At 44.8% G+C, this 25308-nt stretch overlaps 1 protein-coding gene across 2 annotated transcripts in view; it reads right to left on the reverse strand.

Moving 5' to 3' along the window:
• The window catches only part of LOC109869092 (laminin subunit beta-2-like), an 81436-nt gene extending 59319 nt beyond the window's left edge, over nt 1–22117 (reverse strand). For both annotated transcript variants that reach the window (XM_031803918.1, XM_031803917.1), the window contains exons 1-2: nt 21987–22117; nt 21677–21756 (exon numbers count right to left, since the gene is read on the reverse strand). In XM_031803918.1, coding sequence (XP_031659778.1) covers nt 21677–21707 — 31 coding nt within the window. In that variant the 5' untranslated portion in view covers nt 21708–21756; nt 21987–22117. The remainder of the gene's footprint in view (nt 1–21676; nt 21757–21986) is intronic.
• Nucleotides 22118–25308: the final 3191 nt, after the last annotated feature.

A 25308-nucleotide genomic window follows, 5' to 3' on the forward strand; every position in this document is an offset into this window, starting at 1 on the left:
TTCTAACAGATATTTTCATACCTGTCACATACGAAACCGCTCTCATCAGGTGCTGCTGTTTAGAATGCAGTTTTCCTGCTAATCGCATTTTGGCAAATGATTGAAAATGACATTTTATCAGCTGCTTCATTACAGGAGTTGTTCTGTTAAGATGAATTACCATAATCCAAATGTGATTTCTGTGATGTCATTATGATCAGCCTAATGGGTTACACACTCATTGCGTACGTGTCCAGTAAATTTCTCAAATGGTCAGTAAAATTAAAATCTTCCCGGTCACATTGCCTGGCGCCACACCACGGAAACCCTGGTGTGGGGTGATTGAAAATAAACTTTTATGACACCCAACAGCCGTCAACATCCTGAAATAAATTCCTAGTGAAGCACTAGTGAGACCTGAAGGCCCTCAGTCTGACGAGAAGGGCCAGGGAGGAGGTCTGGCAGGGTCTTACTGACAGGCTCTGTCTGTCTGACTCTAACAGGTGCTTCTAATGTGCTCTCATGCAGCACACACAGAGATAAACATGCACATGAAGAGTCTACATTCAGTATTCAGTATGCTGCATATTGTGACAGTTTTAGGACTGCTTTGGACTGTGAGTCTCCTGGGAAAAGTCCTGAGGAGATTTCAACTGAAACACTCTCTAGTCTAGAGGAAACCTGGCAATCAGACAAGTCTCACACGGGTGCTACTGCCAGGCACCGAACACACACACACACACACACACTCGCACACACTCGCACACACACACACACACACACACACACACACCACAGTGATACACTTGGCATTTACTCAACACATAATAATGACTGTACCTGAGAAAACGTCTAGATCATATATGTCCTATGTAAACAGTGCATTTGTGTACACAGACAATGGTGGGAATAAGTTAAACTTCTTTCTATGTTGTTGTTATCGTAATGATGTCGTAATGTTATCAGAATTCACTTTCCTGTTGCTTAAAACAAGAGCAACAACAAACTAAATGGCCTGACTGCCATGATAAACTTTTCTTCCTCTGGTGAAAAGGCTACAGTCTCTGGTCATGAGGAGTAAAGAGAGAGAGACGGAGAGAGATAGATGGAAAGAGAGATGGAAAGAGATAGGGAGAGAGATGGATAAATGGAGAGAGATGGAGAGAGATAGATGGAAAGAGAGATGGAAAGAGATAGGGAGAGAGATGGATAAATGGAGAGAGATGGAGAGAGATAGAGAGATGGAAAGAGAGATGGAAAGAGATAGAGAGAGATAGGGAGAGAGATGGATAAATGGAGAGAGATGGAGAGAGATAGAGAGATGGAAAGAGAGATGGAAAGAGATAGAGAGAGAGATGGATAAATGGAGAGAGATAGAGAGATAGAGATGGAGAGAAAGAGATGAGAGAGAGATGGAGACAGATGGAGAGAGATAGAGAGAAATAGAGAGATGGATAGAGACTGTGATGGAGAGAGATAGAGATGGAGAGAAAGAGAGATGGAGAGAAAGAGAGTGAGAGATAGAGAGGGGGAGAGAGAGATGGAGAGAAAGAGAGATGGAGAGAAAGAGAGTGAGAGATAGAGAGGGGGAGAGAGAGAGATGGAGATAAAGCCTAATACAAAGCGTTTGTAGAGAAATGAAGAGAACTCATCCAGGCTCAACATGATATATATTTTGGTTGTTGGCACACACTCAAGCGTGTGTGTATTGTCTAAGTAGAGGGGAGATGGGAGTGGGGGGGAAGACTGATGTACAGTCTATAATTTCAGGGCCTCCCCTAAACTCTTTTATCCTGTCTCTGTCTGTCTGTCTGTCTGTCTGTCTGTCTGTCTGTCTGTCTGTCTGTCTGTCTGTCTGTCTGTCTGTCTGTCTGTCTGTCTGTCTGTCTGTCTGTCTGTCTGTCTGTCTGTCTGTCTGTCTGTCTGTCTGTCTGTCTGTCTGTCTGTCTGTCTGTCTGTCTGTCTGTCTGTCTGTCTGTCTGTCTGTCTGTCTGTCTGTCTGCCTGTCTGTCTGCCTGTCTGTCTGCCTGTCTGCCTGTCTGCCTGTCTGTCTGCCTGTCTGCCTGTCTGCCTGTCTGTCTGTCTGCCTGTCTGTCTGTCTGCCTGTCTGTCTGCCTGTCTGTCTGTGTTGGAGAGCTTTCACAGACATCCTGGACAGAGACTGAGGGGAGTTGATGTCATAGTCCCTCCAGAACACAACACTATTGGCGCACCAGGTTATATACTGTTTTAACCGTCCTCCAGCTGAAATACTTTGTCATTTCAGTATGTATTTCTCCAGGGTGAGAGTTATTTTGATCAAAGCACAGTGTGTGAGAAGAGGACCTGTATGTGATGAGTAACCATTCATCTCAAAATATGAGATACTGGTGGAAATGGGTTGATGGTTGACTAGGCAGCAGGGTGAGTTAAATGGTTGACTAGGCAGCAGAGTGAGTTAAATGGTTGACTAGGCAGCAGAGTGAGTTAAATGGTTGGCTAGGCAACAGAGTGAGTGAAATGGTTGGCTAGGCAGCAGTGTGAGTTAAATGGTTGACTAGGCAGCAGAGTGAGTTAAATGGTTGGCTAGGCAACAGAGTGAGTGAAATGGTTGGCTAGGCAGCAGTGTGAGTTAAATGGTTGACTAGGCAGCAGAGTGAGTTAAATGGTTGACTAGGCAGCAGTGTGAGTTAAATAGTTGACTAGGCAGCAGTGTGAGTTAAATGGTTGACTAGGCAGCAGAGTGAGTTAAATAGTTGACTAGGCAGCAGTGAGTTAAATGGTTGACTAGGCAGCAGAGTGAGTTAAATGGTTGGCTAGGCAACAGAGTGAGTGAAATGGTTGGCTAGGCAGCAGTGTGAGTTAAATGGTTGACTAGGCAGCAGAGTGAGTTAAATAGTTGACTAGGCAGCAGTGCGAGTTAAATAGTTGACTAGGCAGCAGAGTGAGTTAAATAGTTGACTAGGCAGCAGTGTGAGTGAAATAGTTGACTAGGCAGCAGAGTGAGTTAAATAGTTGACTAGGCAGCAGAGTGAGTTAAATAGTTGACTAGGCAGCAGAGTGAGTTAAATGGTTGACTAGGCAGCAGTCTGACTTAAAACCTCTTGAAGATCAGTGGGACGCTACCGTCCCACCTGGCCAACATCCGGTGAAATGGCAGAGCGCCAAATTCAAATTAAATTACTATAAATATTAAACTTTCATGAAATTACAAACATCAAAATAAAGCTGCACTTGTTGTTAATCCAACCAAAATGTCAAAAAGGCTTTACGGCGAAAGCAAACCATGCGATTAACTGAAGACAGCGCCCAGCACGCAAATGCATAACAAATCATTTTCAACCAGGGAGTTGCGACACGAAAGTCAGAAATAGCGATATAATATCTGCCTTACCTTTGAAGATCTTCTTCTGTTAGCACTCCAAAAGGTCCCAGTTACATCACAAATGGTCCTTTTGTTCGATAAAGTCCTTCTTTATATCCATAAAAACTCAGTTTAGCTGGCGCGCTTCAGTCAATAATCCACTTGTTTTCCCTCCTTCAAAATGCATACAAAATGAATCCCAAACGTTACCAATAAACTTCTCCAAACAAGTCAATCTACATTTATAATCAAACCATTAGGTACCCTAATACTCATATAAATGATCAAATTTAAGAAGGAGAATCGTTATTGTCTTTACCGGAGAAAAATACCAAAGAACGCGCTCTCATTCATGCGCTTGGAAACACTACAGGCAAAATGGGAGCCACCTAGAAAAACTACAATTTCTGGCAAATTTTTCCAAAAACCAGCCTGAAACTCTTTCTAAAGACTGTTGACATCTAGTGGAAGCTCTAGGAACTGCAATCGGCACGATTTCATCCTATTATAATAGTGCCAGCCTTTGAAATCAGTGGTAGGATGACATTTTTTTTGGGGGGGGGGGTGGTTTGTCCTTGGGGTTTCGCCTGCCATATCAGTTCTGTTATACTCAGACATTATTTTAACAGTTTTAGAAACTGTAGAGTGTTTTCTATCCAAATCTACCAATTAAATGCATATCTTAGCTTCTGGGCCTGAGTAACAGGCAGTTTACTTTGGGCACGCTTTTCATCCAGATGTCAAAATACCGCCCCCTATCCCAAATGGTTGATGGTTGACTAGGCAGCAGTATGAATTAAATGGCAGTATGAGTTAAATGGCAGTATGAGTTAAATGGCAGTATGAGTTAAATGGCAGTATGAGTTAAATGTTTGATGGTTGACTAGGCAGCAGTGTGAGTTAAATAGTGATGGTTGACTAGGCAGCAGTGTGAGTTAAATAGTGATGGTTGACTAGGCAGCAGTATGAGTTAAATAGTGATGGTTGACTAGGCAGCAGTGTGAGTTAAATAGTGATGGTTGACTAGGCAGCAGTATGAGTTAAATAGTGATGATTGACTAGGCAGCAGTATGAGTTAAATGGTTAAATAGTGATGGTTGACTCGGCAGCAGTATGAGTTAAATGGCAGTATGAGTTAAATGGTTAAATAGTGATGGTTGACTCGGCAGCAGTGTTGCTTTCTCATCTCAGCAGCTCTCTGTCTGCCATTTTCTCCTCCTACCCATACATGGACAGGCAGGGCCAGGGAGGAATGCAGGCCAGGCTGACAGCTGAGAGGGAGGCGTATCTCAGAGCTAACAAAGCACTGAGTGGGGCTATAGCCTAGCCACAGACTACTTTTTATTTATTTATTGAACCTTTATTTAACTCGGCAAGTCATTTAAGAACAAATTATTATTTACAATGACGGCCTACACCTGCCAAACCCGGACGACGCTGGGCAAATTGTGTGCCTCCCTATAGGACTCCCAATCACTGCCGGTTGTGATACAGTCTGGAATCGAACCAGAGTGTCTGTAGTGACGCATCTAGCACTGAGATACCGCTGCGCCACTCGGGAGCCAACTACTAGGAGATAGTGCTGTTGTATAGCCTACCCACAGACCAGTCGAGGTTGAGATACAAGCCCTGCTGTTGAGCTATTAGCCTAGCCTAGCCTAGTCTTAGCCATAGACCAGATGTCCTTCTGTTGAGCTAGCCTAGCCACAGATTAGGAGAGGTTGAGATACAAGACCTGTCATTGAGCTATTAGCCTAGCATTAGCCACAGACCAGAAATACAAGTCCTACTGTTGAGCTAGGTGCTAACAAGTAGAAACATCTGGCACTTACACGATTGAATGAGAAATTTGGCAGAATTAAAGAGATCAAATCCATAAAAATGTAATGTGCTCTGAACTTCATTATAATTCTCAGTCAACAGGACATTTTAGTGATTGTTTCCTCTCCTCTGCTCTGGACTATACTGAACTGCACATGTACTCTGCAATGCTAATGAGGTTGATTATGTGTATAATAATAGTTATTTCCACCTCTTCTGAAAACAAGTGTAATTAGTTTAGACTGAAAAGCTCCCCAGCATTCTCTCTGGTCTGCAGTCGGCCTTGCCCTCGGCTAATCTGCCTGTAATAGCCTGGACCAGATGGGCTTTTCTCACCTCATTTCTCTCTGTGTGTCTCTCTCTCTCTCTGTACTCTCTCCTCTCTCTCTGTACTCTCTCTCTCTCTCTCTGTCTCTCTCTCTCTCTCTCTCTCTGTCTCTCTATCTCTCTGTCTCTCTCTCTGTCTATCTCTCTCTCTCTGTCTCTCTCTCTCTCTCTCTGTCTGTCTGTCTCTGTCTGTCTCTGTCTGTCTCTGTCTGTCTCTGTGTGTGTGTGTGCTAAACCCCACTGCCTGTCCTGGCACTCTCTGGAAAGACGGCTGTGCCTGTCAGCTGGTGACTCACTCTGTCCTGTCTCTTCTACTTTTCCTCAACTTTCAATAAAGTTGTTTAGCACTATGTGTTCCTAGTAGGATAATAAAAGCCTCCAGTCGTTGTCTCCACGGTGAGAGCAGCAGGGATCTGATCTCTTTGACATGTCACTGGGTTGTGTTTGGAGACAGACAGGGGGGCGGATGGCGATGTGCCATCAAGAAGAAACATTCCAATCTGACTGGGTGACAAAGACGAAAAGGAATCTGCTGTCAGCACCTTCCTGGGTGTAAACACTGGAACCAATCACCAAGACAAACACAATCACATACAGTACACGCATATACAGACAGACAGTCATAAAATATGAAAGGGAGATTGCACCCCCCCAAAGAGAGAGCTATGGAGGTGACGCTACAGTACATCTAGAACACTTGTTTTTAAGTGATGGCAACATTTGGAGCTCTTGGCACAGCTTGAGTGAGAATTGAGTAAACAGAATAAGAGTAGCGCTGCAGACAAACGTCACTGCTTGACATCCTGTTCCTGACCTGAATGTGGGTGTGGCTTTGAGAGAGCACAGGGAAGTATAGAACTGGCACAGAGCCAACTAGCCTCCACAGGGCAGGAGAAAGTCAAACTAGCCTCCACATGGCAGGAGAAAGTCAAACTAGCCTCCACAGGGCAGGGGATAGTCAAACTAGCCTCCACAGGGCAGGAGATAGTCAAGCTAGCCTCCACAGGGCAGCAGAAAGTCAAACTAGCCTCCACAGGGTAGGAGAAAGTCAAACTAGCCTCCACAGGGCAGGACAAAGTCAAACTAGCCTCCACAGGGCAGGAGGCTAGTTCCCCTCTCTCTCTGGTCTCTCTCTGTCCTCCCTCCCCTCTCTCTCTCTGGTCTCTCTCTCTTATCCCTCACCTCTCTCTCTGATCTCTATCTCTCCTCCATCACCTCTCTCTCTGGTCTCTCTCTCTCTCCTTCCTCCCCTCTCTCTGGTCTCTCTCTCTCCTCCCTCCCCTCTCTCTCTGGTCTCTCTCTCCTCCCTCCCCTCTCTCTCTGGTCTCTTCTAATGAGCCATCCACTCCCACATCCTGAGTAAAGTGCCTCTCTCCTCCTTCCTCTCCTCCCTTCCAGCATGGAATCCTGGGAATCTCCATGTAGATGGTGATTCCTCTGGGGGGGGGGGGGGGGCTGCGCTGAGAGAGCCCTGCCTAGTTACTTACCCAGTCGCTAAGAGTAACGAGTCCTGCCACAGGGAAGCATCTGCTCCTGCTGAGTGTAAATCACCCTGGTTCTTCCACTCTGGTCTCCAGAGTCCTGTTTCAGCCCCGGACCGTTGCCATACCTCCTATGGCCTTTGGTACTCCCAAGTCCCAGATCTGTTCAGTCACCAGCCCCTGGCCATGCTATTATTCAGTGTAAGTCTACGTGGGCAGTCAGACACTACATGTGCAGCAGATGTTGGCTGCAGCCAGCCAGTCAAGTAGCTGTGGGTTTGATTTACTGACTAGTGATTTCCGTTTGCTCTTTCACCAGCTGGAGTAACGGATGGAGATTCACTCAAATCCTCCACTGGAGCACATGGACATTAGCTCAAATAAAATAAAAAGTACCTTTATTTAACTTGGCAAGTCTGTTAAGAACAAATTCTTATTTACAATGACGGCCTAGGAACAGTGGGTTACCTGCCCTGTTCAGGGGCAGAACGACAGATGTTTACCTTGTCAGGGATTCGATTGAGCAACCTTTCGGTTACTGGCCCAACGCTCTAACCTGCCGCCCCAAACGAATCACACATGTGTTTCTACTTAGAAAGTACACAGGGGATTTGTAATTGTGTTATACTCCAAGTGCACTCCATTTTCCTGATACATTTTATCAGAGACACAATCAAAGACATTTGTGTAAATCTGTCTGGTATTTAAATTGATTTAATGTACAATCTCCGAATAACCTTGAGATTAGGGAAAGTCTGTTCTGTGTGTGTGTGTGTGTGTGTGTGTGTGTATTAGTCGGTTCTTCTATCCTTGTGGGGACCTAAAATCTGTCTCAAGGATAGTTAAACAAAGAACATTTCTCACGTCCCCAAAGGCTATTTTAAGGTTACAATTAGGGTAAGATTTAGGGTTAGGGGTTAAGGCTAGGGTAAGATTTAGGGTTAGGGGTTAAGGCTAGGGTAATATTTAGGGTTAGGGGTTAAGGCTAGGGTAAGATTTAGGGTTAGGGGTTAAGGCTAGGGTAATATTTAGGGTTAGGGGTTAAGGCTAAGGTAATATTTAGGGTTAGGGGTTAAGGCTAGGGTAAGATTTAGGGTTAGGGGTTAAGGCTAGGGTAATATTTAGGGTTAGGGGTTAACGCTAGGGTAAGATTTAGGGTTAGGGGTTAAGGCTAGGGTAAGATTTAGGGTTAGGGGTTAAGGCTAGGGTAAGATTTAGGGTTAGGGGTTAAGGCTAGGGTAATATTTAGGGTTAGGGGTTAAGGCTAGGGTAATATTTAGGGTTAGGGGTTAAGGCTAGGGTAAGATTTAGGGTTAGGGGTTAAGGCTAGGGTAAGATTTAGGGTTAGGGGTTAAGGCTAGGGTAAGATTTAGGGTTAGGGGTTAAGGCTAGGGTAAGATTTAGGGTTAGGGGTTAAGGCTAGGGTAATATTTAGGGTTAGGGGTTAAGGCTAGGGTAAGATTTAGGGTTAGGGGTTAAGGCTAGGGTAATATTTAGGGTTAGGGGTTAAGGCTAGGGTAATATTTAGGGTTAGGGGTTAAGGCTAGGGTAATATTTAGGGTTAGGGGTTAAGGCTAGGGTCATATTTAGGGTTAGGGGTTAAGGCTAGGGTAAGATTTAGGGTTAGGGGTTAAGGCTAGGGTAATATTTAGGGTTAGGGGTTAAGGCTAGGGTAATATTTAGGGTTAGGGGTTAAGGCTAGGGTAATATTTAGGGTTAGGGGTTAAGGCTAGGGTAATATTTAGGGTTAGGGGTTAAGGCTAGGGTAAGATTTAGGGTTAGGGGTTAAGGCTAGGGTAAGATTTAGGGTTAGGGGTTAAGGCTAGGGTAATATTTAGGGTTAAGGGTTAAGGCTAGGGTAATATTTAGGGTTAGGGGTTAAGGCTAGGGTAATATTTAGGGTTAGGGGTTAAGGCTAGGGTAATATTTAGGGTTAGGGGTTAAGGCTAGGGTAATATTTAGGGTTAGGGGTTAAGGCTAGGGTAAGATTTAGGGTTAGGGGTTAAGGCTAAGGGTAAGATTTAGGGTTAGGGGTTAAGGCTAGGGTAATATTTAGGGTTAGGGGTTAAGGCTAAGGGTAAGATTTAGGGTTAGGGGTTAAGGCTAAGGGTAAGATTTAGGGTTGGGAAAATATGATTTTAAATGGAAATATATACACAGAAAAACTAAATGTGTGTGTGTGTGTGTGTGTATACTGTGTATGACTGAACCTGAACATGCCTCCGTTCATATGTGTGATGGTAGGAAGCCATTTTTCTTTCCATTTCAGTTGAACCAAGACCAGCAGCTGACCTTTCCTGTCCCTTGGGACACGGAGAGATTACCTGGATTAAGCCAGACACTTCCTGTCATTTCCCTCCAGGTATCACTAGAGATGAGTAATGAAACAAGGAAGAGGTAAGACATCTCACTTACAGATGACTGCAACACCTTATGGCCACATGTTCACAATTTCACACATCAGCATAAAGAGTTTATTTCCAAAACACTACATCCACCAGTTTTTCCACATTTGTGTTTTTCCATCAGAAATTGCTTATGGGTACCGTCATGTGTTTTTCCATCAGAAATTGCTTATGGGTACCGTCATGTGTTTTTCCATCAGAAATTGCTTATGGGTACCGTCATGTGTTTTTCCATCAGAAATTGCTTATGGGTACCGTCATGTGTTTTTCCATCAGAAATTGCTTATGGGTACCGTCATGTGTTTTTCCATCAGAAATTGCTTATGGGTACCGTCATGTGTTTTTCCATCAGAAATTGCTTATGGGTACCGTCATGTGTTTTTCCATCAGAAATTGCTTATGGGTACCGTCATGTGTTTTTCCATCAGAAATTGCTTATGGGTACCGTCATGTGTTTTTCCATCAGAAATTGCTTATGGGTACCGTCATGTGTTTTTCCATCAGAAATTGCTTATGGGTACCGTCATGTGTTTTTCCATCAGAAATTGCTTATGGGTACCGTCATGTGTTTTTCCATCAGAAATTGCTTATGGGTACCGTCATGTGTTTTTCCATCAGAAATTGCTTATGGGTACCGTCATGTGTTTTTCCATCAGAAATTGCTTATGGGTACCGTCATGTGTTTTTCCATCAGAAATTGCTTATGGGTACCGTCATGTGTTTGTAAAGTATTACCGTTGCCAGATGTTTTATTTGAATGTTTTAGATGTGTATGAAAATGTGTTTTTTGCTAAACGCTACATCTATTGTTTAGCCGGAATGGAATGTTTGCATTCTGTATATTTGACTGTTATATGTGGTTTTCTCACCTAGCTATTTTAAAGGGATACTTTGGGATTTTGGCAATGAAATCCTTTATTTACTTCCCCAGAGTCAAAAGAACTTATGGACACCATTTGTATGTCTCTGTTGTCTAGTATGAAGGAAGTTAGAGGTAGTTTCGCAAGATGATGCTAACGAGCATTAGGGCAATGACTGGAACTTAGCAATTGCGCTAGCGTTAGTTAGCAACATCCTTCAAAACTGCACGCACTAGTCCCATTATCACAGTATACCTGGAGATATAATTGCTTGGTCACCTCACCTTGTTACCTGTACTTGATCTATTCCAAATAATTTATAAACATTGAATATAAATGACAGAAGACATGAGAAGTAAATCAGAAAGTGTGTTGGTTATGTTGCTTGTACTATTTGCCAGTCTAAATCTGTACTATTTTCCAGTCTAAAGCAGTACTATTTGTCAGTTTAAAGCAGTACTATTTGCCAGTCTAAAGCAGTACTATTTGAGTCTAAAGCAGTACTATTTGTCAGCCTAAAGCAGTAATATTTGCCAGTTTAAAGCAGTACTATTTGAGTGTAAAGCAGTACTATGAGTGTAAAGCAGTACTATTTGAGTGTAAATCTGTACTATTTGCCAGTCTAAATCTGTACTATTTGTCAGTTTAAAGTGGTACTATTTGCCAGTCTAAAGCAGTAATATTTACCAGTCTAAATCTGTACTATTTGCCAGTCTAAATCTGTACTATTTGTCAGTTTAAAGCAGTACTATTTGCCAGTCTAAATCTGTAGTATTTTCCAGTCTAAAGCAGTACTATTTGCCAGTCTAAATCTAGTATTTTCCAGTCTAAAGCAGTACTATTTGCCAGTCTAAATCTGTAGTATTTTCCAGTCTAAAGCAGTACTATTTGCCAGTCTAAATCTGTAGTATTTTCCAGTCTAAAGCAGTACTATTTGCCAGTCTAAATCTGTAGTATTTTCCAGTCTAAAGCAGTACTATTTGCCAGTCTAAATCTGTAGTATTTTCCAGTCTAAAGCAGTACTATTTGCCAGTCTAAATCTGTAGTATTTTCCAGTCTAAAGCAGTACTATTTGCCAGTCTAAATCTGTAGTATTTTCCAGTCTAAAGCAGTACTATTTGCCAGTCTAAATCTGTAGTATTTTCCAGTCTAAAGCAGTACTTATTTGCCAATCTGAAGCAGCACTTACAAATGTTAGTGTGAGATCTGTCTTGTAGCATGTGGAGGGGCGTGGCCACCAAGCGCACAGGTGGCCATGGTCTGCTCATTAAGGGACATTCCGTTACTAATTGGGGTACTAATTGGGGTGAAAGAGTTTCTGCTCTAGTCCATGTCTTTTATAAGTATTATATATCTGTATCATACAGGTTATAGTATCTAAACTGTTATTGTATTGTTGTTTACTTGCTAAGTGTTTATTGGCTTAGTTTGACAAAGTGTTTTATATTAACATAAGTGTTTCCTGTCACCTGGTCTCTGCCAGGGTATATACTGTATACTCCGGTGTAGAGCTTTATGGGAGTGGAAGATGGCCACCTGGCACTGCGTGGGTTAGTTAGGGTTGTTCTGAGCCCTAAGGGGCTAGCCAGACTGATCTTCAGTCTTTATAGTCATTTGACTAGTTTAAAAAAACATATATATTATTTACTTTAAGCCTGGTCCGGCATCTTGTTGGATGATTTGTATATTTTGTAAATGCCTGCACCTTCTCCAAGAGCCTTAAAATAAAAACCCTGCACTGGGTCTTCTTATAACGGTTTTCTTCTGTGAACGAAGGAGAGGACCAAAGCGATAACACTACAAAATAACCAAATAACAAATGTGACAAACCGAAACAGTCCTATCTGGTGCACAGACACAAAGACAGGAAACAACCACCCACAAAACAAGCTACCTATGGTTCCCAATCAGAGACAATGACTAACACCTGCCTCTGATTGAGAACCACATCAGGCCAAACATAGAAATGTAGAACATAGAAAACTAGACACACAACATAGAATGCCCACTCAGCTCACGTCCTGACCAACACTAAAACAAAGAAAACACAAAAGAACGATGGTCAGAACGTGACACTTCTGGTTCCTGCCTCACCAACACCAGCCAGACAGCTCCAACCATACAGGTCAGAACGTGACACTTCTGCTTCCTGCCTCACCAACACCAGCCAGACAGCTCCAACCATACAGGTCAGAACGTGACACTTCTGCTTCCTGCCTCACCAACACCAGCCAGACAGCTCCAACCATACAGGTCAGAACGTGACACTTCTGCTTCCTGCCTCACCAACACCAGCCAGACAGCTCCAACCATACAGGTCAGAACGTGACACTTCTGCTTCCTGCCTCACCAACACCAGCCAGACAGCTCCAACCATACAGGTCAGAACGTGACACTTCTGCTTCCTGCCTCACCAACACCAGCCAGACAGCTCCAACCATACAGGTCAGAACGTGACACTTCTGCTTCCTGCCTCACCAACACCAGCCAGACAGCTCCAACCATACAGGTCAGAACGTGACACTTCTGCTTCCTGCCTCACCAACACCAGCCAGACAGCTCCAACCATACAGGTCAGAACGTGACACTTCTGCTTCCTGCCTCACCAACACCAGCCAGACAGCTCCAACCATACAGGTCAGAACGTGACACTTCTGCTTCCTGCCTCACCAACACCAGCCAGACAGCTCCAACCATACAGGTCAGAACGTGACACTTCTGCTTCCTGCCTCACCAACACCAGCCAGACAGCTCCAACCATACAGGTCAGAACGTGGCACTTCTGCTTCCTGCCTCACCAACACCAGCCAGACAGCTCCAACCATACAGGTCAGAACGTGACACTTCTGCTTCCTGCCTCACCAACACCAGCCAGACAGCTCCAACCATACAGGTCAGAACGTGACACTTCTGCTTCCTGCCTCACCAACACCAGCCAGACAGCTCCAACCATACAGGTCAGAACGTGACACTTCTGCTTCCTGCCTCACCAACACCAGCCAGACAGCTCCAACCATACAGGTCAGAACGTGACACTTCTGCTTCCTGCCTCACCAACACCAGCCAGACAGCTCCAACCATACAGGTCAGAACGTGACACTTCTGCTTCCTGCCTCACCAACACCAGCCAGACAGCTCCAACCATACAGGTCAGAACGTGACACTTCTGCTTCCTGCCTCACCAACACCAGCCAGACAGCTCCAACCATACAGGTCAGAACGTGACACTTCTGCTTCCTGCCTCACCAACACCAGCCAGACAGCTCCAACCATACAGGTCAGAACGTGACACTTCTGCTTCCTGCCTCACCAACACCAGCCAGACAGCTCCAACCATACAGGTCAAGTACAGGATTCTATCAATTTAATTGTCTGCATTTTTATGTATTGACATTTTTCCCCCAACCTTACCATCTCTACCCTGATTGGTGTAAACTAACAGACAACAATACTTCTACTGCTAGTTACAGCTGTTTTTGCTCACATGTACAGTACATCTAGTGACATAATTATACATATATTCCTACTTTCCTCTTTTCGCCATAGCTGGATTTCCCTCTTTCTGTAAGTGGTGTATTTTCACCCACAGTGGCCAATCCACTATTCATTGTGATCTTACCTCCGATGTACACAGATTAACACATCTTTCCCAGTATAATGGAACTTTACTATTTTATCTAGCAACACATCACTCCATTTTACTGTGATGTCTTACAAAGGTCCTGAACCTTCCTATTTGTTTGTAAAATGTCTAGTGATATTGACCTAAAAATAAATACTTTAGCCAAGAGTATAATGATATATCCCATTGACTGATGGTGGTTTTTCAGATCGCCTAACAATACAGTTTGCAGGTCAATCTGAAACGGGATATTATGACATCACAACCATTCCTGAATTCCAAACGCGAGCCACCGATGGACAGTACCAGAAAATCTGTCCTATAGATTCTGTTTCCTCATGGCAGAGTCTGCACTGGGCTGACTGTCCTATAGATTCTGTTTCCTCATGGCAGAGTCTGCACAGGGCTGACTGTCCTATAGATTCTGTTTCCTCATGGCAGAGTCTGCACAGGGCTGACTGTCCTATAGATTCTGTTTCCTCATGGCAGAGTCTGCACTGGGCTGACTGTCCTATAGATTCTGTTTCCTCGTGGCAGAGTCTGCACAGGGCTGACTGTTCTATAGATTCTGTTTCCTCATGGCAGAGTCTGCACAGGGCTGACTGTTCTATAGATTCTGTTTCCTCATGGCAGAGTCTGCACAGGGCTGACTGTTCTATAGATTCTGTTTCCTCATGGCAGAGTCTGCACTGGGCTGACTGTCCTATAGATTCTGTTTCCTCATGGCAGAGTCTGCACAGGGCTGACTGTCCTATAGATTCTGTTTCCTCATGGCAGAGTCTGCACAGGGCTGACTGTCCTATAGATTCTGTTTCCTCATGGCAGAGTCTGCACTGGGCTGACTGTCCTATAGATTCTGTTTCCTCGTGGCAGAGTCTGCACTGGGCTGACTGTCCTATAGATTATGTTTCCTCGTGGCAGAGTCTGCACAGGGCTGACTGTCCTATAGATTCTGTTTCCTCATGGCAGAGTCTGCACAGGGCTGACTGTCCTATAGATTCTGTTTCCTCATGGCAGAGTCTGCACAGGGCTGACTGTTCTATAGATTCTGTTTCCTCATGGCAGAGTCTGCACTGGGCTGACTGTCCTATAGATTCTGTTTCCTCGTGGCAGAGTCTGCACAGGGCTGACTGTCCTATAGATTCTGTTTCCTCATGGAAGAGTCTGCACAGGGCTGACTGTCCTATAGATTCTGTTTCCTCATGGCAGAGTCTGCACAGGGCTGACTGTTCTATAGATTCTGTTTCCTCATGGCAGAGTCTGCACAGGGCTGACTGTTCTATAGATTCTGTTTCCTCATGGCAGAGTCTGCACAGGGCTGACTGTTCTATAGATTCTGTTTCCTCATGGCAGAGTCTGCACAGGGCTGACTGTTCTATAGATTCTGTTTCCTCATGGCAGAGTCTGCACAGGGCTGACTGTTCTATAGATTCTGTTTCCTCATGGCAGAGTCTGCACACTGCTGACTGTTCTATAGATTCTGTTTCCTCATGGCAGAGTCTGCACAGGGCTGACTGTTCTATAGATTCTGTTTCCTCTTGGCAGAGTCTGCACAGGGCTGACTGTTCTATATATTCTGTTTCCTCATGGCAGAGTCTGCACAGGGCTGACTGTCCTATAGATTCTGTTTCCTCGTGGCAGAGTCTGCACAGGGCTGACTGTCCTATGACCTATGACCCATCTATTGAGCATTATTTTTGCCGCAACTATTTTATATAATAGCTTAAATAGAAATTAACAAATTGATGTGTCAATTGTTTTATATTTCAGTTCAAAGACCCAATGCCAAGGTAGTGGGACATCAAAGACCCAATGCCAAGGTAGTGGGACATCAAAGACCCAATGCCAAGGTAGTGGGACATCAAAGACCCAATGCCAAGGTAGTGGGACATCAAAGACCCAATGCCAAGGTAGGTGGGACATCAAAGACCCAATGCCAAGGTAGTGGGACATCAAAGACCCAATGCCAAGGTAGTGGGACATCAAAGACCCAATGCCAAGGTAGTGGGACATCAAAGACCCAATGCCAAGGTAGTGGGACATCAAAGACCTGTTCCCAACTAACTTTAATTATATACACCATTGCTGTCAAACCATTTTACTTTAAGTAAAACTGATACATTTTCAGATGTATACTAATCATTTAAGCCATAAGGATTTTCAATGGGTGGCAGACAGACTAATTCAATTTTTCTTCCAATTTTATGGCAAAGCTGAGATTAGTGTTTTTATCATTTTGTATTGAGCATACACCTCCATACACTGTTACAAGCTTGTGTGACACAATTTTACCATCCTTGTTTACAATGTCCTTCATAAATATTACAGGAATCACATAAACTCTGGTTTCCTGAGAGAGAACTTAAAATATATTTTTTAAATCAGTATTCCAAAAATGAATTGGAGACACACCCCTGTTCCAGCTGGGCCAAACGGACAGTTATCTAAGGAGTGATCTAACCTTTTATTTATCCCCAATCATAAATACATAGGGTTCATGTGTCAACCTGTAGAGTATCCCAGCCTCTATGTCTACATGTCAAGGTGCAATGGTAATAACATAATAAGAGCACCTCCAACTTCAACAATCAGTCTAGGCTACATACACTATATATACAAACGTATGTGGACTCACCTTCAAATGAGTGGATTCAGTTATTTCAGCCACAACCGTTGCTGACCGGTGTGTAAAACAGAGCACACAGCCATGCAATCTCCATAGACAAACACTGGCACTAGAATGGCCTTACTGAAGAGCACAGTGACTTTCAAGGTGACACCGTCATAGGATGCCACCTTTCTAACAAGTCCATTTGTCAGTTTGCTAAAGCTGCCCCGTTCAACTGTAAGTGCTGTTATTGTGACGTGGAAACATCTAGGAGCAACAACGGCTAAGCTGCGAAGTGGTAGGCCGCACAAGCTCACAGAACGGGACCGCAGATTGCTGAAGCGTATAAAAACCGCCTGTCCTCGGTTGCAACACTCACTACCGAGTTCCAAACTGGCCCTGGGAGCAACGTCAACACTATAACTGTTTGTAATTTCAGATTGCATAACTTGATCATATGCATCGTTGCTGACGTGCTTGCTACACACACACACAGTGAAGTAAGGTTGGCTGCAGGAGAATTTACATCTTGACATCAAGTTCCATATAAGGGCATATCGTAACGTTTCTATGTAGCACGGTTTTCCCCTCACATGCTCAGTTGTTACCCATCTCCACTGCTGTGGCAGTCGGCTACATCAAATAATGACATGAAGTTAACCGCAACTGTTTAAGTTGGAAAAATATACATTTCCTGACTCATAACCAATAGTACTTTGACAAAAATAGCTAATTCGGCCCGTATGCTTTCAACAAAACAATATTTTTTTTATTTAACTAGGCAAGTCAGTTAAGAATAAATTCTTATTTTCAATGACGGCCTAGGAACAGTGGGTTAACTGCCTGTTCAGGGGCAGAATAACAGATATGTACCTTGTCAGCTTGGGGGGTTTGAACTTACAATCTTCCGGTTACTAGTCCAACAGTCTACCCACTAGGCTACCCTGCCGCAATTGGCAGATTTCTGAATCATGAATTCACTGACAACGGGAGCAGCGTGACGGCCTGCATCCAGCAATGTTACGAGTTACGTGATCTGTTTTTTTTGCAACTCTTTCAGTACAGCACTACAGGGAGAGAGAGAGGGGAGCAGAGTGTAGACTCCACTGAAAAGAGTTGCAATGTATGGAATCAATTTTGGATTTTGGATACATTTCTCCTTTAAGATAAATAGGCGTATTGTAAGTAATGAGAACATCTGCTAAATTACTTTTTTTTTTTTATGTAAATGTTTTACATACAGATATCATATTACTGTATTGAATTATTAAACATATATATATTTACAGAACCAGTCAACAGTTTGGACACACCTACTCATTCAAGGGTTTTTCTTTATTTAAAAAAAAAAGATGTTTTTTCTACATTGTAGAATAATAGTGAAGACATCAAAACTAGGAAATAGCACATGTGAGAAATGTATCATTGTCGCACTCTGACCATGATTTGCGTTGTATGTTTCTATGTTTTGTTTGGTCAGGGTGTGATCTGAGTGGGCATTCTATGTTGTATGTCTAGTTTGTCTTTTTCTATATGTTTTGGCCTGATATGGTTCTCAATCAGAGGCAGGTGTTTGTCGTTGTCTCTGATTGCGAACCATATTTAGGTAGCCTGTTTTGTATTGTGGTTGGTGGGTTAATGTCTATGTTACATTGTATGTTAGCACAGTGGTTTGATAGCAGGCAAGTTGGTTAGTTTGCCCTTTATTAAAAATGATGCGTTCACACCACACTGGTGCTTTGGTCTACTCAATATGACAATCATTTGTATATATTTTTTAAATATGTTATATTTTAATGTGTAAAATCAAGCAGTACTGCTTTCTCTAAGAGTGAGGCAGCATTTTACAAAATAACATGATTATTTGTCTCTCTGATATGAAACCAAGTGATGGATTTTGAACAAATACATGTCTGTCATTGCAATGAATAAATAGTGAGAGAAAAAAACACCAATCTCTTTAATAAGTTCTTTCAACAAAAAAAGCTAATTTACCAACATTTCTGAAAATGGATATATAGCGTTTTGGAATTAAACTCTTCACCTGTAACACCAAACTAAATCTGCTAGCTTAGCGCTCCCTATGGGGGTATCTATATACCAGTCAATTACAGGTGAGCACTGACCCGTCTTCATGACCACATGAAACAGCTCGTTAGGGTTTAAAGGTGAGTGTTTTATTAGGCAACCATCTGTCCCTTGATATTAGAACTGAGGCAGTGGAGACTGTGTGCAGTGAGAGGGAGGACGGGGGAGGGTGTCAGTGGACTGACCATCCCTCTCAGGCTCCATAATGAACGTCATGTCCACTCTTAAATACAGGTGTATATACAGGTGTATTTAAGACGTATGACGGAGCCTATCATCATACGATAGAGCTTGGTTGTAGATGCATACAGCAGTGTGATAAAGAGGCAGAAGCTAAGCAGGCCTGGAGGGACAACACAGTCCAGGCTTTCTCCTCCCCTCCCTGGGCATTGTCTGTTATATTTCTTAGAGTGAGAGTAGACCAGAAAGCAGCCCATCAGACTAAGTAGAGGAAGTGCCTCTTTCCAAGAAGACAGGTAGACAGTAGAGAAACAGCTAATTGGAACACTGTGTGGGGGGGGTTCAACTGTGTGAGGGGGTTCAACTGTGTGAGGGGGTTCCACTGTGTGAGGGGGTTCAACTGTGTGAGGGGGTTCAACTGTGTGAGGGGGTTCAACTGTGTGGGGGGGTTCAACTGTGTGAGGGGGTTCAACTGTGTGAGGGGTTCAACTGTGTGGGGGGGTTCAACTGTGTGAGGGGGTTCAACTGTGTGAGGGGGTTCAACTGTGTGAGGGGGTTCAACTGTGTGGGGGGGTTCAACTGTGTGTGGGGGGGTTCAACTGTGTGTGGGGGTTCAACTGTGTGAGGGGGTTCAACTGTGGTTAATGACAGGGCTATGGTGCTATGGCCATCAATCAGAGGAGACAAAAAGGCTGAGATAGAAAACATATTTATATTGTAACCTTCATTCATACACCCACTGTTTCAAGTGACAACTGGTAGGAAACAATCCCAACTTTTACCTGACGCATTGTGTTTTCACTCTTAACTTCAAGTGCACTTACTTTGTTATACACGATGTCAACTTGACCCTGACAACCATGAAATACAAGCCCCAAAACACAGTTCACAATAGGTACTGTGTTAACCTAAGATATATGACCCTATCAAGTACACTGGGGTCAGGTTAAACATGATACCACAAGTGCCAATGCCACTCTTGTTATTAGAGAGAACATCTCCTCAACCTCCTCCTCATCGTCCACCCCCTCATCATCCTCCTCATCGTCCACCCCCTCATCATCCTCCTCCTCATCTTCCTTTTTTCGCAGAGAAAAGTCCCTGCCCACCACTCTTCTTCTCTCCCTCATAACCCCCCCCCCCCCCCTCTCTCTCTCTCTCTCCTCTCCCCCCCCCCCCCCTCCCCCCTCTCGCTCCCTCTCTCTCTCTCGTAAGTCTCATCTCTCTCTCCCCCTCTCGATCATCTCTCTCCTCCCTCTCGCTCGCCGCTCTCGCAATCGCTCGCCCCCCCCTCTATCTCTCTCGCTCCCCCTCGCTCTCTCTCCTCTCTCTCCCTCTCTCTCTCCCCCCCCCCCGCTCCTACTCCCGCCATCGAGCCCCCTCACCCTCTCTTCTCGTTCTCTTCTCTCCCCTCTCTCTCTCCCCCTCGCCCCCCCCTCCTCCCCCCCCCCCCTCTCTCTCTCTCCCCCCCCCCTCTCTCTCTCTCTCCCCCTCTCCGTCTGGTTTCTGTGGTTGGCTTTAACTGGCCCATTGTTCTTGAATCCACGAGTTCCGGAGTCTCCGTTCACAGAGGGCCTCCCAACACTGGGCACCAGCCTGTACCTGTCCTTCACCTGCACACAAAAAGCACACCGGTGCTCCAGGAGACTAGAAGAAAGCTATGTCACAGAGGCTTTAGTTCTATACGGAATGCTTCTGTCCTCTTTCATTGTAAGCCTGAACACTCGTCACCAACGTACATTCTTTCAGAGGGAGATTTATTCACAAAAGAACAGTTTGTTCAGTCTTTTCTTCTCTCCTTTCACTCCACAGTAAAGAAGGTCCCTGTTCACCATCTTTCTTAACACAGCTGCTGTTCCCCGTCTACTAATCACTACAGTGGGGGCTCACGTGCAGAATCACCTGCAAGGCTTTCCCACAATGCCTGGGGGAGACCACTGTGACACACATGACCCAATGAAGACCAGTTACATTTCGAGTGTGAGACAGGAGCCTCGGCTGTCAACAACCTATAGAAAATAGATACACCCACTGCTCTTTAAAATCCCCAGCTCTCTCATCCTCTAGCATCTTCTGAGGAGGAGGGGGAGGAGAGAAGAGGAGAGAGCCAGAAGAGCTAAGCTTTGTCCATCTGATCAGCCAGTCCCTTTCACCCAACACATGAAAAGTAATTAACCTAGTCTGGCCCAATGATGTGAGGAGATGGAAATGACCCCTGACCTCCAGAGGTCACACACAGAGGCGTCAGGGTTCTGAAGAGATCACTCTGTATCTCTATAATGACAGACTGCCGGGTAGACTACACTCACAAGTAGAACCCTTTAAACAAAGACCAGTCCCCAGCCTCGGATTAAATAACCACGCCCTCCCCCAACCCACACACCCTGTGATGCTGTAACAACAACATCGTTGGTGAGGTGGACTGGCTACATTTGTGGATTCAGCTGGGCTGTTTTAGGAGAACCATAAACAACAAACAGAGTTGATGGTTAGCCTCCCCAAAGCACAAAGTCCCACCCAGACACCTCTCCAACAACACCCAGGAAGACAGGGGAATTTACCACGAAGGACAGTGGCCCAACTGTGAACTGAGAAGTGACCCCTAAGGAGGGGAATGGGGATCCCCCCCCCCCCCAAAAAAACAAGGCATCTTGTCTCAGAGCTGGAGACAGTAAACACAACCCTCTGCCTCCCTCTGTCCCGTCCTTCATCCATGTAGGCTATAGTAGTCTATCTGTAGATCTGATCTTTCAATTCTGGATGCTTGAGGTACCCACATTTTTCTGTGATTTTAACCTTTAAATTCTGCATCGCAAGTTCACAACACATATAGTTAACAGTATAAATTACACAACCTCTAGGGCAGTTTACAACTCATACCGTTTTCATTGCATCATTAGGCCGCTGGTTGGCATAGGAAAATGTTAATTGCCTTCAAAGGCTCAGCGCAGAGGCTACTTACCACAGATGAAAATGACCGGTGTCACGTGCATGGCTTTATGGTCATCAGTCAATCAATCCCCTTTGAAGTGTAGATTCAGACTGAAAATTGTACATAGACATAGCCTGGTATGAATCATTTTACACGTCAACTAAATTAATGAAGATCTAACGGAACGTTTTGATTCCACACGTATTTAAAAAGAAAAACACTAAAATAAACTAATACGGCATTAGAATGTATAGGTTCCAGGTTGGAAGGTTTACTGTAATATAACAACGTTATTCAACTGTAAACAATTATTTCAGAGAGAGAAAAAAATCTAACTTACACCCTTTATATCAGTAGGTTTGATCCCCGTATTTTAAATCAAGTCGAATGCTGCGAGTCCCGCTGTTAAATAGAATGCGAGGTTGAGCAGAGTTAGCAGTGTGATCTGAAGTCTGGCGACCACTCTCCAAAGTTCTGTCCTGAGTCTCGTTTAAATGGAAACTCCGCAGCGGAGCTGCTTTCGTAGGAATGGACTCGCACTTCTGGCTAGATCTGATCACGTCTGACTGGGGGGTTGCATATGTTTATTGTAGTGTAATAACGCCAAAACAAAAATCCACTTATAAAACGGTTTAATCCTTGTGTGGTGTTCGTGTTTTTGTTATTTTCCCAATGTTCGCGGGTCTGATGGACGCACAACATTATTGGGTTTATAAAACAATACAGTCTTAACAATTTACATACAAATATGTCATACTTAATACTTAGTTAATATTTGGTTAATATTTGCCATTTACCTCTGCTAGATCACATTTATCAATAAAGGCGCAATTCATTTATTTTATTTAATAAAATGTGATTGTCAGTAAAAATCCATTATAAGCAAGACATGTGTGGAATAAATCATGTTTATCTTGAACAAATATATATGAAACAAGGTTTTCATCACTATTGATGTTTATTGCTTTGAACTGAACAAATTAGAAGGACACATTTTACATAGAGTATTTTATGGGTATGATAAATTAGCCCCATTGAACACAAATGAAGGCTGGTCTACACACCACATGAGGAACAGAGTTCCAAATGGTCCAAATGTATATCTTGCCCTTGATCCATGTGTACTGTGTCTTCCTGTCCTTCTTGGGTCCACACACATCACAGCGCTTCTTCTTGTTGCTACCGGCTACAATCTAGAATGATGGAAACAGTTAGTTCAGGAATTTGACTCACTCACTCACTCACTCACATATATAGTTACAGCAGACCAAGGTAGGAGAGGCAAACACACACACACAACAACATCACTCACACTTACTTCCGGTATTGGAGTTGTTGGTTCTGTGGGTCAGGCGGATGGGGCACCAGCATCCTCCTCCTGAATCCTACTCACAATGGCTGCAGAAGCTGGGTTCCAGGGGATATGTTGCCTCCTCTGAATTTGAGGTCTTACCAATGCCTTTCCCAGCTCCTCGAGAAAGAGCCGTCTCCTCTGGAGCTTCCCTCTGTTCTGATCTGGGTTCAACATCATCCAGATGACAAATGCATTGTACGCCAAGATGTCCAAGATGTTAAAGAATATCACAAGATGCCAGCGTAGGGTTCTTCTTTTGCAGCTGTAGCCAGTCACCATCTTGTCTAAATTGTCCACCCTTCCTTTTGTGGCCTTATAATCCATTATGATTTATTTTTATGATGTTCCAGGGAACAGATTCTCCCATCCCTATGCAGCGCACTCATGAGTACCACAGATTCTCCCATCCCTATGCAGTGTACTCATGAGTACCACATGTTTGCCTTTCTTTGGCACGTAGGACACTAGGGACGTGTCGGCCGGGAACACAAACTTAGAGGAATTGATAGGCCCGTTCCGTGTATTCAACAGTTCAGGTGGAAGCTCTGGCTTGTTTTTTCGTATTGTTTCTACCATTGTCAGCTTCCTCTTGAGGAGCTCCTGGCCTAGCTTGTGAGAAGTAAAAACAAGTTATCGCTTTTGATGTTGCGGCGACGGAGTCCCTGTGTCACGTCCTGGACAACCCTCATCCCTTGGTTCTTCTCAGAGCCTCCTCCATCTGGCTTCCCTGGATACACTTGCTAGTTCCACACATATGATGAAGCAGCATCACAGGCAGCAACATCACAGGCAGCAGCATCACAGGCAGCCCAGATCTTGATTCCATATTTTGCGGGTTTTGACGGTATGTACTGGCTGAAGGGGCAGCGGCCCCTAAATCAAATTGATTTATAAAGCCCTTCTTATATCAGCTGATATATCAAAGTGCTGTACAGAAACCCATCCTAAAACCCCAAACAGCAGGCAATGCAGGTGTAGAAGCACGGTGGCTAGGAAAAACTGAGGGGTGGCCAGTCCTCTTCAGGCTGTGCCGGTTGGAGATTATAACAGAACATGGCCAAGATGTTCAAATGTTCATAAATGACCAGCATGGTCAAATAATAATAATCACAGTAGTTGTCGAGGGTGCAACAAGTCAGTACCTCAGGAGTAAATGTCAGTTGGCCCAGGGTTGTAAAACAGGGGAAGGTGGTCCACCCACTTGTCCCACACTGACCTAATAGCAGCTAGCTTGTCTGTCTGCACTGACCTGATAGCAGCTAGCTTGTCTCTCTGCACTGACCTGATAGCAGCTAGCTTGTCTCTCTGCACTGACCTGATAGCAGCTAGCTTGTCTCTCTGCACTGACCTGATAGCAGCTAGCTTGTATCGCTGCACTGACCTAATAGCAGCTAGCTTGTCTCTCTGCCGCCGAGCTGGTCTGGTGTCTCGGTTATCGAAGCGGATAATCCTGGAAATAATGTGGAAGTTCTCCAGAGACATTGTTACACGAAAACGTTCTGCCTATTTCTGCATCCCACAGCGATTCTGTGTATTCCCCATTGGATCTGAAAACACCAGCAAGGATAAGAACCCTAAAGTATGCGTGTAAATGAGTTCTCTCTCCAAAAACATGGCTTCCCTCCAAATTAGTGGAGTTCAGGATGATTTCCTGGATGGTGTCTGGGATGAACAGTTGAAAAGAAGACTTTATGTCCTGAACATGAGTAACAGCCATCCGCATCGCCCCTGGTTACATCCTTATCAAATTGGCAGCCATTTCACCTTCTGCAGGCTGCTCATGAGCTGGTTGCTGAAGGGGAAGGTCCTTGGGCTGGCTGCTGACGGGCTGGTCCTGGGGCTAGCTGCTGCTGCTGAGGGGCAGGTCCTGGGGCTGGCTGCTGACGGGCAGGTCCTGAGGCTGGCTGCTGACGGGCAGGTCCTGAGGCTGGCTGCTGACGGGCAGGTCCTGAGGCTGGCTGCTGAGGGGCTGGTCCTGAGGCTGGCTGCTGACGGGCAGGTCCTGAGGCTGGCTGCTGAGGGGCTGGTCCTGAGGCTGGCTGCTGACGGGCAGGTCCTGAGGCTGGCTGCTGACGGGCAGGTCCTGAGGCTGGCTGCTGACGGGCAGGTCCTGAGGCTGGCTGCTGAGGGGCTGGTCCTGAGGCTGGCTGCTGACGGGCTGGTCCTGAGGCTGGCTGCTGAGGGGCTGGTCCTGAGGCTGGCTGCTGAGGGGCTGGTCCTGAGGCTGGCTGCTGAGGGGCTGGTCCTGAGGCTGGCTGCTGAGGGGCTGGTCCTGAGGCTGGCTGCTGAGGGGCTGGTCCTGAGGCTG

This window comes from Oncorhynchus kisutch, linkage group LG24 (assembly GCF_002021735.2).
Source record: "Oncorhynchus kisutch isolate 150728-3 linkage group LG24, Okis_V2, whole genome shotgun sequence".
Classification (NCBI taxonomy): domain Eukaryota; kingdom Metazoa; phylum Chordata; class Actinopteri; order Salmoniformes; family Salmonidae; genus Oncorhynchus; species Oncorhynchus kisutch.